The sequence below is a fragment of the Vidua chalybeata genome, chromosome 15 (genome assembly GCF_026979565.1).
Source record: "Vidua chalybeata isolate OUT-0048 chromosome 15, bVidCha1 merged haplotype, whole genome shotgun sequence".
NCBI classification, from domain to species: domain Eukaryota; kingdom Metazoa; phylum Chordata; class Aves; order Passeriformes; family Viduidae; genus Vidua; species Vidua chalybeata.
The window spans coordinates 10,239,845-10,254,087 of NC_071544.1; the positions used below are offsets into that span (position 1 = coordinate 10,239,845).

Consider the following 14,243-nt stretch of genomic DNA (forward strand, 5'->3'; position numbering starts at 1 on the left):
TTGTGGATGAAAGGAGTCATATAAATGGTAATTTTATTGCATAATTGTCTTACTGAATATTTTTCAAAAGAATATTTAGGAGAATAGATGTAGTACATCAGGCAATTAATCATTCTAGTCAATTAAACTTCTGTGGGATTTTTTTAAGGATTAACAAGTATTTTCTGGTGTTTATAGAACATGCAATATTTCTTTCACAAAACCTTGAATACAAATTTTTGTTCTTTACCTTGTATTGCATCAGGGTTGCATCTTCTCATTAGAAATACCAACAAAGTTACTGCCCTGGCTATGGTAAGATTATGTATGTTAATTATAAAGGGGTTTTTTTAGGAGATATGTCATAGAATATCACATTAGAATAACAAAAATGCTAAAGCTTTGGAGGAAGTTCTTCAAGTCTTTAGGTTTCTTCAGAGTCCATGACCTTTTCTTCTCCTCCCATAGGGACAGATGCCAAAGCTATTCAGACAGTCTCACTTTTGAACTCACTGGAGTAGCAAAGCTGAAATAAAACGTGTTGTAAACTAGAATTTTGTGTTTCTTATTATGTGCTTCATTAACTAGAGGATTTTTTTTTTTTTAAATGAGCATTTGTCATCTCCATGTCAGATTTCTTGAAAAACACGTTGAATTAACAGGACATGTTTAATGCAGTCCTGACAGAAAGGTTAATGAGAATTCAGAAGGCAGCAAGAAGGAAAATAATACATAGATGAAAGCTACATGGAACCAGAGTAAGTTGTAATTTGGCTTGTCTTAAACAGTGGTATTTACTAACTCTGCAGTGAATGAAATTAAAAATGTGTTGAGCAATTCCCTCCTTTGGTAATATCCAGTACTCTGTCAGGTCATGGTACAGAAGACCTAGAAGGTGGGTGCCCACTGGTTGAACTATTTTCCAAAAAATGTTTGAGATCAGTCTTTCAGCCTGCATGCTTGGAAGGGAAAGGCATGTATGAGACTGCATCTGCCTGTATGAGACTGTGTAGGATGAAGGTCTCATGGCTGAGAATGGCAGAAGGAAAAGTGGAAACGAAGGCCAGGATCACAGTCGCATCCTGGTGAGAGTGGGTGCTGGTTTATGGCTGCTGTTTTCCCAGCACTACCCTTGTTTAGCCAGCTCAGTTACTCAGAGGACTGAGAAGGGGCACGGGACAGGGAAGCCTTTGGCTTCCTTGCATTTAACCCTGGCACCTCCAGAGCCTGCATTTTTATATGGCTTATGGAAAATTCACAGAAGTTCCCATGCTCCCAAAGCTGCAACAATTTTCACTGAAGGGGATGATCAAAGCATAAAGCAACAAAGTTTGAGTAGCTCTGTGTCCTTGAGCTGCCTGTGGCTGGCGACCTGCCCTGTGCCGCGAATGGTTCTGGGCGCGAACGCGCCCTTCGAAAGGAAGTAAGCAGTAAGTGAGGACTGCAAATACAGTATTTGTTCTTTTTGTGAAAGCTACCAATCTTGATGATGGTAATCACAGGTCTGCTTTTCTAACTTGATTAGAATCACAGTTGTGACTGCCAAATCAAACAAATTGGCATGTGATGGTCGGAACCTAAAAACCCACCAATTACATACGCTCCTGCACTAAGGACAGCCTTAGGATTGCTGCTGGTGTTAGTTCCACTTGCATGCTGTACATTTGGTGTGTAAAACCAGTATTATTTTTAAAATCCTTCTTCCTGCAGTCAAGGTCAAAACAGGAGAAAACTGTTGTTTACATGGTGAGTCATCTGATACAGTTCAAGTACTGAAAGTTGTGTTCTTGACAGGAAGAAGAAACAAGAACATAATTTATTGCACCAACTTGCAGTTCATTATACAAGTTTAAATACAAATATCATTTGCAGTAATTTAGTTACCTTGTTCCAAGCTTTTTCCAAGCTCTGTGCCTGCATTCAGTTAACCTGTAAAATTCCTTGTTCCAGTATTCCAGTGATGTGATGTAATGGTTGTAAAAAAAGGGGATTAGCAGCTTTTGGCTAACTGGTTTGTAAGAGACATGTATTTCAGGATTTTTCCCCCTAATGCATGGGCTCGAGAGGGACCAATGCCTAAGGTGCTTCAGATTTGTGGTTTTAAATGGTCTCTGACCTTCCTGAGAGGTACCAGCCTTGTAGCACAGGAGAAGGACTTTTATTTTTTTCAGTTTCAGAATTCATATTTTGAGCTTTTTCTAGCAAACAGCTTATTTGAGCCATTTGAAACATCAAAGGAGGTGTTTCTTGGCTTGGGTACATCTTTAATTTAAAGTAGATTTATTAAAGGCCAAAACAGGATAATACTGCAAAAGGATTAGCTGTGGGTACTTGATTTCTGAGCAAACAGACTAATTCGGCTTTCTTTGTATGGGTGTCTTTCACAGCAAGTCCATTCAATGAGCATTGAACTAGGCCTGGGGTTTGGTTTTTCCAATTTATTTTTTTTAATTTCTTGTTGTTCCTATTGTGTTCTTTAGAAATCAGAAACGTTGCTGAAAGCTTTAACTTCAAAGCTTAAGCCTGCTTTACTCTCCCTTGGTTGCTATGCTCCAAAAGACATTCCTAAAGCTTCTTTGCTAGAACTGTCAAATGTTTTGTTTCAATGCTTCTTAGCATTGGAGATTGCTTGGCTTTTGTTTTGATTACAAAATAAAAATTCTGAGAAGTCAATCAAAAAGCAGGCTGGCATTCTTAGGACTTCAGTGTTGTTGCTAGTCTAAAAGCAACCAGAGCAGGATGCTGAGTATTTCATATTTGTACTTACACTTCAGATTTGCTCTGTCTGTAATCAACAGACAAAAATTCTCTCTGAGACCTGAAAGTTTGCTGGATACTGTACATTTCATACATCTGTAAAAAGGAATGAACACTGCTGGGGCCACATCATGGTCAGTGAAATCTGTGCAAACCTACTGTGAACTAGTTAATCTAATAGATGTAATGGATAGGATGGGATAACTATTCTAGAGAACAGGATTGGCTTCCTGAAATCTATTATCAGGGAATAAGGAGCTACTTGGGAACAGAAAAACTCAGACTGGCTTTCACCTCTCGCATGCAAAGACAAAGTTTGCTTAGAAAAAGATGACACATTTGAAAACCAAGTGTGCATGCTGGAAAATCTGATGTATCCAGTTTTGCAGAGGGACTTCAGGACTTGATGGTATGATTGGCCTATGACTGGCAGCACAAGTGAAATCCTGAGTTTGCTGCTTACTGCACCACCAAGTTGTCAAACAAGCTAGGGTGTTCTTTTACTGTGTCTCCAGCCTTTTCCTTGGATCATTTTCTAGAAAAAAAAGTGCAGTGAGTTCTAAGAGATCCTTGCTAGTGCAGGATTTATGAGCTCTGAAGCCCAGAGTACAGCACTTGTTCTGACCATTGTTCTCTGTCTCTCCTGGAAACCCCCCCAACCTTTTTCCATGGATTATGAGATGTTTCCAGGTACTTCTTCCTTCTCCCCAATAATTTTATATTATTGGGCCTTGGGGAGCACAAAACTTTGTGACCACAAAATCACAGAATGATTTGGGTTGTAAGGGAATTTAAAGAGCATCTTGTTCTAGCCCTTCCATGGGTGGGGACACCTGTCACTAGACCAGAGCTGCATCCAAGCTGGCATTCAACAGGGATGGGCAAAACAACACTCCAGCTGTTACTCAATATTTATGGAAAGGTTACTAGAGAAGAAATGGGCAGCATAGAACAAATTCAAGGCTAATTCAGCAACATTTCAAGAGGGGAAGCAGGTGTAGTAGCAACTTTTCTTTGACTTAGATACATGAGAGTGAGGGTTGAGCTTATCCTGATGCAGTATCAGGACTTATGTGGACTTTTCCTGATATTCAGTCCATACAGCCATAAATGGTCAGAGTCCCATCCCCAGTCACATCCTGTTGGGCATCAGACATCCCAAAAGTAACTGCAAATACAGTACTAAGTACTTTGCAATTACTGATTGATAGGGAGAGTTGATAGATTTTTGGGATGCTAAGATATTGCCACCATACCAATTGCATGAGAGCCTTCAGGGAACGTGCCTACCCTTTATAGTGGTCACCAGCTGCTGCTTTTGGTCCAGGTATGGACAGATGGGTATGGGAATGACTGTAGGTGGAGCATTGAAATCTAAAATAATCTCAAATCTAAATTGGTGTAGTCACCTGGCGTAGCTAAATTGCTATTTTTATAATGTGATTGACTGGGTGGAGAGCCTGTGCCTGGGGATCTGAATGTCTGGTGCTGCCTTCCCTCTGCCATGTGCAGGTGGTTGTTTAGCTGGTAACAGGAGCATCAGTGTGTGCACAGAGCCACAGATCGTTACCCCTTGATTATGTTCACGTTATCTGATGCGTCGTCTCCATGAGAGAAATTAAATTGCCTTTAGTAATTTGGAGCAAGTAAAAATGACAAATCATCATTCTCATGTGATCAGTAAATGGCTGCAGAATGAGAATGAGAATGCATCTCAATTACGTGGCAAGTACATTTCAAGCAGCATCGATCACTCCAAATCTCCAATTGTTTTTCTGTGATTTTCTTTGCTTTTAATCTAAGATGGCTTTGGTCTATTAAAAGGGAAGAAAATTGTAGCTTCGTTCCACTTTGAATAGTGCTATTAGCTATGAACTCTCAGCTCATGATTATGAGGAGTTAGAATAGGGAATAATTTCATAGAGGCAAAAGCAATACAATATAAATCTAGGAATGAAGGAAAACAAATGCAGTAGGAAAGTAATTTTTAAAGTCCGTGTCTTGAGATACGGCAGACTAGTGTACTGGAAAGCAAAAACTTCCAGGTGCAGCTAGGAAATGCTCATCATCAGTGACCTGTCATGCAAATCCTGCAGGGAGACAGCAGAGTAGACACTTAGCAACAGGAAAAGCTTTTGTGACTGAATACAGAGTGTAGAATATGGGGTTAGGTGACTGACTGCATCATCTCCTCAGCACCTCAACTCCTGCACTTGTGCACAAGAACCAGCTGGTGCAGCCCAGAGTGTGAGCATGACCTTGGTACTCTGAAATGGTCACCAAAATCAAAGTGCCATAGCCTTTGCATGATATGTAACAGGAGGAAGATGGGAGGAGAGCAGGGTGGTTTGCAGATCTAAGCCAGGCTGGTGCTTTGTGTTAAATCTCAGTGAGAAGGGAGGATGGGTGTTTTACTTATATAAGGGACAGAAGTGCTTTTTCTTCATTTCCCATTTAACTCATTGTGGTCTCATCAGCCAGTGGAGGAAAGTTGAAATCAACATTGCACAAACATTTCAACTTATGAATTGATTCTTCTGTGTCAAATTCCAGCTCTGTCTGGTCTGTACTTCTCAATAAGGACACAAATTTCTTACAAGATGATAAACCAACTGAGAGATGCCCACACATACCCCTTGACCTCAGTGTTTCCAGAACTGGCATCTAAATTACTTGTAAAAACAAGTTCAATTTCTTTATGATGCAGTAGATTTTGGTGCCTGGAACTATTTTCTTGCTTGATCATAGAATAGGAAACCATTTGTTTTCATTGTCACATTGCATTAATAAATGGTCCCTGGAATGTCCTTCACCTCCACATGGTGTTGTGACCTTGAATGCCATATCATCTAGCTCATGCAATCAACTGCATTTTTTAGAATTTCCTGCTTCACATTGAGCTGATTGCCACTTGTTTCTTGGGGCAATGTATTTTGTATTAAAACAGAATTTTGTGCTTCGGTGGTCTGTCCAGAAGTCCCCAAATTAGCTGATTCTGCTCTGTCTGTAAGGGCAGTTTGCAGCAACACAAGTACAGGATCATTTGCTTAGTTTGCAGCCCTGCCAGTCAAACACTGAGATGGTTCAACATACCTACAAGCAGTCATCCAACTGACTCTTCAGCCATCAGTCACTTTGGATAACTGTTCTTTTTTCTTTTTTTTTAATAAAGTCTTTAATATTTTCCTTATGATTTTTTTTTTATTTCTTTATTTATCCAGTCATGGACTCTGCTTGGGAGCAGAGCTGACCCTCTATGGAGCAATCAAGCTCTGTGTTTTCTAAAGTCATTCTTTGTCTTTAGCTGATGAAAAGAAGGAGCTCCTTCTGTTCTCCTCCTCCTGAGAAACTGAAGGCTATTTTTAGAGAGGTGTGTACAGTTCTAATTATAATGCAGAGCCACAAAATATGCAATTAATGCCATCCTGAATTGCATGATTGCTGCCAATTGCAACTCAGCTTGTTCTTTTCTGAAGCCTAAGAATCAATTGTTTCTTCTTGGAAGATGAACCTTCTGACTTTCCTGTTGCCCTAAAAATGGTACTTTGTGGTTTAAACTTTATTATGCTGTAATAGTGAAAAACATGTCACTCTCTGTATATGGCTGGGATCTAACAAAAGAAGCATCTAAAAATTTTAATAACTTTTTAAAAATTGTTACGTTGTAAAATCTTAAACCTGGCAATTGTAATCTTAAGGACCTGAGCCTTGTGCTTGGAGCACATGCAGTTGCTGATGTGGCTGCCTGACTTAGCCTAATATTTAAAGATTACTGGGGTCTCATGCTTTCCTTCTGTTCACTGGTAATTTACTCAGAGGGCAAAGTCCTGCAGCTCTCCTCATTAGAGCTGCAGGATTGCAGGGGGCAGAGCTGAGCAGTGTGAACCTATTTCTGGTCCTTGGAGCTTTGCTGTGTGAGACCTTTTGGTGTTACTGAATTTGGCTGCATAAATCTGTTCCATTTAATATCAGTGGCTTGGGACCTGGGTCTCTCTGTTCTTGACCCTCCACCTGGATGCTGTTCTCTTTTTCTAGCAGATTATGAACTACCAGCCTGTCAGCTACATGTGCAGTGAGAGACATTCTCAAATATTTATTGTTTACCTGACATATAACAAGGTCCTTCATGTCACTCCTTGCAGAGAGGGGAATTTCTGAGCCCATCAGCTGTAACATCTGCTTCAAAACCAGAGCTAGCACACATTTTTAAAAGGCTTTAATATGTATTTACACAATAGATTGGTTGTGTTAATTAGAGTTTATTCCACCACCGGTATGCCTGCATAACTCCCATTAATATCAATACCAACTATGTATTCTCATAAGAAGATCATAGCTCCTAATTAGAGCTCCAGGATTTTAAGATATCTTTGTACAGCTTTTATTGCAAAGATTAAGTATCCTCGCCTAGTAGCTATTTTCATAGGGAAAAAATTGTATGTTTTTATTATAATTATTTTTTCCACCAGTCTCCCTTTAATTTTTGCTGCAATAGCACAAGCCAGTCCCATCCTGGAGCAGGGCATGTGCAGGGCAGGAGGCCTGGCAGTGGGGAGCTTTGACTGCACCAGCCACCAACAGTGTTGGTCTGCAATAGCCACTAATGCCACCAGCCCTGAGGACAGAGCTTGGCCATTATTTTCAGTGCCCCCCTGAGGTGCTGTGTCCCAGGGCACCCCCTCTCCTTCCCAGCACCCAGGACAGTGGGGCTCTGGTGTGCAGAGCAGCAAAAAGGCAGCAGAACCCACGGCAGGGAGGGGAAGTGCTAAGGGACCACACAGCCCTGTCCTCAGCCCTGAGTCTGAGACTCACCTCCAGACTTCACATTAGATTAGTGTCTTGTTTCTTTAATGAACATGAATTCACATGGTTGACTGCTGTCTCTAAATCCCTATTTCAGGATTTCAGGTTCTACAGAGCCTGAAAAGTTTGGAGAATTCCCATTAAAACTTAATGTATGTGTTCAGCAGGATGCAGTGGAAGTGCACCATCTGACATTTCTTTTGGGATTTGTAGAAAATATACTAAACCTTTTTTTTTCTGTGACAAGTTTTTTAAAAAACCCACACTTGTTCTGAGTGTGTTCCAAATACTGTATTTTTTTTTCCATCTGATGAAAACTGGAAGGAGAGGCTTATAAAGAAAATGGTGATAAGAGTCCCAGCAAAGGAAGCAATGGCAAGCACGGCACTAAAGCTTGTAAACAAACAACTCCTCTCAAAGGGGTGTCTGAATTTCAATGGATTCTAATTATCTGCTAAGACAGATAGGTAGGAAACACTACTGATATCAAGAAACTCTGGACTAAAAATATATACATGCTATAATTTTAGGAAATTTTAGCTTCTGCCTGTGGCAGCCACTGGGTAAAAGATAAGGTAGAAAATAATGAGTTTTTGTTATTTGTATGTGTAGTTTCGAAGAGACATATTGTGAGTGAACAAAAGATGAACCATAAAACAAACACTGCACTGAAATCATTCTTGGTGAAAATGTAAAAAGCTGTAGGGTGCTAAAAATGCAATGTCTTCCAGGCAAGAGCACTCTTCAACAACAGGGTTAGAGACACTGCCATTAATATGATGTAATATCTCAGGAGTTTAACACTTAATTAGTATACTATAAAATTTAACCTCCTGTTTCAGTGTTCACTCTCAAAAGAGACTTCATGTTTGTCTTTGTCATGTGTATTGTCTGCTAATTCCTACATACCCTTCTGTTTAATTCACATTAAATAAATGATAGAAGCAACGGGAGTTTGGAACCTCACACTTTCTCCTGTATTAGCGTGACTACAAGAAATTTTCAGTTACAGATTTTTGGCTCATGAATCGATCAGGAGCTGGTGTTTGATGATCCCTGTAAGTTCCTTCCAGTTCAGGATACTCAATGATTTGATGCACTAAGACCTAGCAGGGGTCTGAGAGAGGGATCCCTGGGTGGTGTTCTCTCCTCACCCCCTTCCCTGTTTGTTACGGAGGCTGTGAGATTGCCCATGATACTGAGAGTGCTCTGTCTGTCCTCTCTGTGCCCGATGAGCAGGAGCAATGCTGGGCACACAGCATGTCCCAGGCCCCCAGGGACAATTACATCTCAATTACTCTGCTTTGCCACTGAAAGGTGCCATCAGGGCTGGGATGTGCTGCTGTACCTGGCTGCGTTTTAAGCAAGTCCGTGAGTTGTTTGTGTCAGGGTGCAAAGCTCTTCGCAGCATTAATGCACTGGGCTGTACCAAGCTGTCCATGAACACACTCAGTAGTCAAATATACACCCTTGCAGAAAAGATCATAATAACTTATTTCACAGGATTACTTACTTGCAGGTTAGATCAAAACTGGGCTGCCAGAAGTTGAAAGCCAGAATGAAGGCAGAGATACACTGTTTTATTATATCATTAAAGAAAAAAAGATCTAGATTATACTCTAGCAGGGACTGGAGGCTGGAGACTAACAGACAAGAATAAAATAGCTAGGAATAAATTTTATGTAGCTATTTCTTTCTCCCTCAAATGTGAATGCTTATGCAAAACACATTGCTGTAGATTCACTGACAATAAAGAGGGAATCATTATACGAGTAGTGGATTCTCAGGGGAACACTTTAACCAAAACACACTCTGCAGTAATTTCCCACATCTTAGTTGAATAAATTAATTTATGAATTTTCCATGAATATGTTCAACCATTTCTCCCCTCATATACTTTATTGATCTCCATATACATTTAGCAACAAATAAGAGAGCTGCTTTTCCATTTGCAGTAAAATAGTTTAGAGATGTTTATGTGGGCCTTGGGGTTCAAAGTAAACAAATGCAGTTCACACACCAGGGAGGCTACAGAAAAATACAAAGCTTGCACGACCCAGGGAGCTCTACTAGAGCAGCTCAGCAGAGAGCTGAGGCACATCAAATCACATCACTGGCAAAATGAGTCCCCTGAAATGAGAGGGACTGGCCCCAAACTGTGGGGCTGCTCCCACAGAGTCCTGTGCACAATCACTGCAAGGAGCTTTGTGACTCATGTCTCCAAAATGTATAATGTCCCTTTGGTGTGAAAGACTTAGCGTTTTTCCAAGCACTGTGTATCATTTTATTGTCCATGGTCTGGAGAAGGACAGCAGGCACATTATATGCTGCAGATCCAATGGCAGAATAAATCCAAAAAGTCATTATTGGATTGTCTCCACAAGACATCCTGTGTGGCTGCTCTGTCTCTGAGTATCACTTAGTGAGACTTAGGCACAGTCATTAAATCCAAAGTTGAGCTACTAATGTAGGTTGTTACAGTGAGTAAGCACACCATCACGTGCAAAGTAAGATATCTCCATGTTTTCATCTAGGGAAGGAATAAAGAGCTACATACAGTGATTAGGTGTTGAAAAGTAATTAGTATTATCCTAATTTAATATTTAAAATGATGGAGTTCTTTAATCTTCATCCCCCAACACCAAACATCCCGAACAAGCCTGGTGGGAATATAATGTGGTTAATCATGGGTGTAAACTTACATGTGACTGCAGCATTGTGATCTTCAAGCTGGGCTCTCCTCCTTGCCCTCAGATAATACAACCTGTTTAAGCAGTTTCTTTTTTTGGTTTGTGTTTAGCTTTTTGAGTGTCATTTTTATCAATTGTCTGGAAAGCTGAGGAGAAACTTGCCTTGATGTTTCTAAGTATAAAGTTCTTCCTTTCTTAACCGCATGTAATAACGGGCTTGAAATAGGTTGGTGCCATCTTAAAGGTTGGTATTTGAAGTATAATTGCTAATGCTTAGATACATAATTTACATTTATTATGCATAATAAAATATGTAAGTAATTGATGTTCTGAAAGGGATTAAATTATCAACTCCAGCTGCAGGAAGAAGATTTATGCCTGTGTTCTCAATAACACATTGAGTATCAGAATATGCTGCAGAAAGTCATTGCCTTCAGGACTGCACTCACTGTTGTCCTTTCTCCTGTTCTCCTTTCCTTCTGATGTGCTCTCTCATGTCTTTGCACTCTGAGCGAAGTGTATTTATGGAGCAAACAGTTGAAAAATAAGTACATACATTCCCTTCAGTCTTGGGAGAAATTGGTGTAAAACACGAGCTAAGCTTGCACACTTGCAAGCTTGTGTGTGGCCCTGCATTTTCTAAATGAGAAGGGCAGGACATCACAGAGAGCACAGAATCACCCTGATGCATTGAAGTTGAGGATGGTGGGGGGATAATGTCAACAGAATGGGATGTAGGCACAGCATAATTGTCTCCTGCTGCTGGATTAAAGCTTGGGCAACGATGAGCCCTTTTAACAAAAACCAACACAGGCAAAGCCAAGGTATTATTTGCAGTACTTTCAAAGCAGGAGGTGTTTATCTTGTAGCAACATCCTGCTCTGTTCTCCAGGCTCCCCCTGTACCAGAATTACAGAGGATGATGCTGTGGGTTTCAGCAGTGGCTGCTGCCCAGTGAGCTCCAGTTGCCCACTGCATCCTCCATGGTAACACCATGGTCTCAGGCTCCGTGTCCTTCAGCTGTGTCAAAACACGTCGTGTCCCACTGTGTAAACATGTTGGCCTGCTTTAAAATGAATCATAATCTTCAATAAAACTCAGATGAAAGGGATTTTGCAGCCCAGCATTCCCATTTTCCTTGGCAGGGGGCAATCCCTGCAGAGAGGAGCTCCAGCCTGGGCACCACAGGCAGCACTCCCCTGTGTATCAAAAGCCCTTGGATGCTGGTCTTGTAAGAGCAGGCCTTTAAGAGGACAAAAAATGGAGCTGAATTTGGTTCATTAGGTATCAAGCCAAAGAGAACATTTGTGTTTCTGTGCTGTTTTCTTTCACTTCATTTTGTTACTGCATTAGTCCAGTGTCCAGCCACTGGTGCTGCTGGGCACAGAATGGGGAAATACCCATGGGGCCATCCCTGAAGAGAGGGCAACTACACAGGCACAAAGCTCTTGAAGGAAAGTCAGAACTAAAATGTAGGTAATGCAAACAACAAAGGCTAGGAATAGTCAGTGTTGTCTTATAAAAGTATTTGCAGTAGAGACTGAAGTTTTGGAATCTATCCAATGTCATTACTGATAATACAATTTCTTATTTGATCGACAGCTACTATTTTATATCTTGTCCTAAATAGTATTCTTGCTTTTTTTTCTGCTTCCAGTGCAAGATGGAGTTCCATGCATGTACTTCTGGCAAAACCATCACAACTCGATGTGAAGGGCCCTGCCCCTGCCTGCCAGGACCTGAAAGTATAAAACACAAGACAGAGAAGACTGGTAAGTTATGCTGTTAATGAAATCAGAGCAGATGATTTGGCTCCTGATATGTTCTTAGAAAAATGTAAGAAAGACTTTTCTTAACTGGCATATTTTCTATATAAGGTGTTCTGAGAAAGAGGTAAGGTACAACTATCATTTTCTAAACAAGTAAATCTTTCAAACACCTTAATTGCTGCAAAACTAACTCCTACTTGAGAGAGTCTCATAAGAAAACTAAATTCTGGCTAATGAATCTCAATTTTAAATGAAAATATGTCAAATAGAAATACTGACGAATTGTAAAAGAAAGTAGAAAAGAAAATATACTACTTGATGATTCATTATATTGTGAGTTTAAAAAATCAGACTGTGTTAACTAAAAAGTTGTTTAAAGTCACATGTGTATTACATGGGATCTGAATTATCATTTTCATCTCTATTGTTATTAATGTTAGCATGAGAAGTCAAATATGCATTGAATAGACAGACGTATCTGTGTCCATGTATCAATCTGCTTCAATAACAAAGTCATTGCAAACGATGCTGTGTCAAACTGAAGGCTGGAGTCTCAGCCAAATGGCCTTTTTCCCTGCCAGCTCTCTGGTGAGTTCTCTGCAGCTCTGAAAGCCTGGTGAGCTCATTCACTCCAGCACAACTTGTCTTGGGGTGCCTCATCCGAAGGGAATTAGTTCTATCAGAAGAGACTGACTGAAAGCAGAGTCCAGCAGCAGCAGGGGAGGTGTCACAGCCAGGTTCTAAGAGTTTCCTTCCTGCTGAGGAAAGCCCTTAAGGAAGAAGTTGGGTTCCTGTGGCTGTGGTTCCTTGGTACGAGTGCAGATGTTCTGGTGAGCTGGCATGGTGAGCATGAGCCTGGGTTTAGCCTGCTTTTGAGTCCTGTTGTCTCCCCTGTGTCAGGATTGCAGAAGGTTTAACTCACTGGCTGCTGCTGGGCTCTTGCCTGTGTTGGGAGCTCACAAAGGTGAAGTGTGATTAGGTGGGGTTTGCTCTGTCATGTTGAGTAGTGAAATGTGTTTATTTGTCTTGTGCATCACATGGAGTACAACAAACAGGAAGCTTTAACAATGCTCTGTTGGACCCAAAATATTTGAGAACCTCTCTTCACTCTTTCTCCTCCCCGCTGTAGACATGTTCTACAGGTAGCAGGCACAGAAACAGGGAAAAAAATATTTAAACAATCTTTCTTATGGTTAGTTCACACCCTGCCACTTCAGCTGGAAACACTGATGATCCTGCTGGTGGTTCTCCCTGCATGCATTGTATACGCTAGCACAGCACCAGTTTTCACATTAGGCCTCCATCTCCTTTCTAGAACAAGTGTTACTCCAGCCTAGAGTTTGAAAATTCAGGTTTAATATAATTTTTTTAAAATTGTAGATATTCTTCTGCACAGCTCTCAAACTTTGACCAAGTGTTGTAGATGGCAGTGTTCTGAAATCAATATATAACTGTACTATCGCTTTGTGTGGCTTGAATCCTTTGGTTACAGAATGCTCACTGATAAATTGCCTTATTCATATTTTCTATTTCTTGTAGTCCTTATCAGGCTACAAGAAATATTTCTTTTTCTCTGCCCTTTCTATTTCTTTGCCCTTATCAGAAAGAGTATCAGATTAATAAATCTTCAGTGACATTTCAAGCTTACAATTTCATTCACACAAGAGAAAAAAGATTCTAATAACCCTTATCTTGATAAATGCAATTTGACAGGGTATATGTATTCTGAAACCCAGGCTTTTGTTTTGCCTGACTCAAACTTTAACTCCAGCCAACAAAGCATTAATTTAATGAATTGAGTGATCTGCAGAGCAACTTTCCTGAGGGCTTTCCAAGAGGCCAAACTTGAAATAGCAACGCTCCTGCCATTGCCCTGGTGACAAGGATATTACTATTACTATAGTATTATTATTGTTGTTGTTGTTGTTGTTGTTGTTGATATTGTTGTTGTTGTTGTTGTTTATGATTGTTGTTATCATGTACTGAAGTGTAAACAAATGTATTTTTAATTGAGAATCAAATAATCAATAACAGAGGTGCTTTATAACTTGCTTTTCTTCTGGATCTTTCCATGTGCCAGTAACATTGCAGTTAAAGACTTCCTTTATCTTCCTCAGTCTCCTTTCTTCAGACATTGTCTCTTCAGTTGACCCAGTGAGTGCAATGGAGCCTCAAACTGAATATTTCAGAGATTGTCAGTCTTCTAACAAAGGGCTCCCATGAGTTTCCATGAGAAAACATGAGT

General features: G+C 40.4%; 1 protein-coding gene across 2 annotated transcripts in view; it reads left to right on the forward strand.

Moving 5' to 3' along the window:
- Positions 1 to 14,243, forward strand: part of SPOCK1 (SPARC (osteonectin), cwcv and kazal like domains proteoglycan 1) — a 272,499-nt gene that overhangs the window by 202,430 nt on the left and 55,826 nt on the right. For both annotated transcript variants that reach the window (XM_053956874.1, XM_053956875.1), the window contains exon 6: positions 11,887 to 12,001. In XM_053956874.1, coding sequence (XP_053812849.1) covers positions 11,887 to 12,001 — 115 coding nt within the window. The remainder of the gene's footprint in view (positions 1 to 11,886; positions 12,002 to 14,243) is intronic.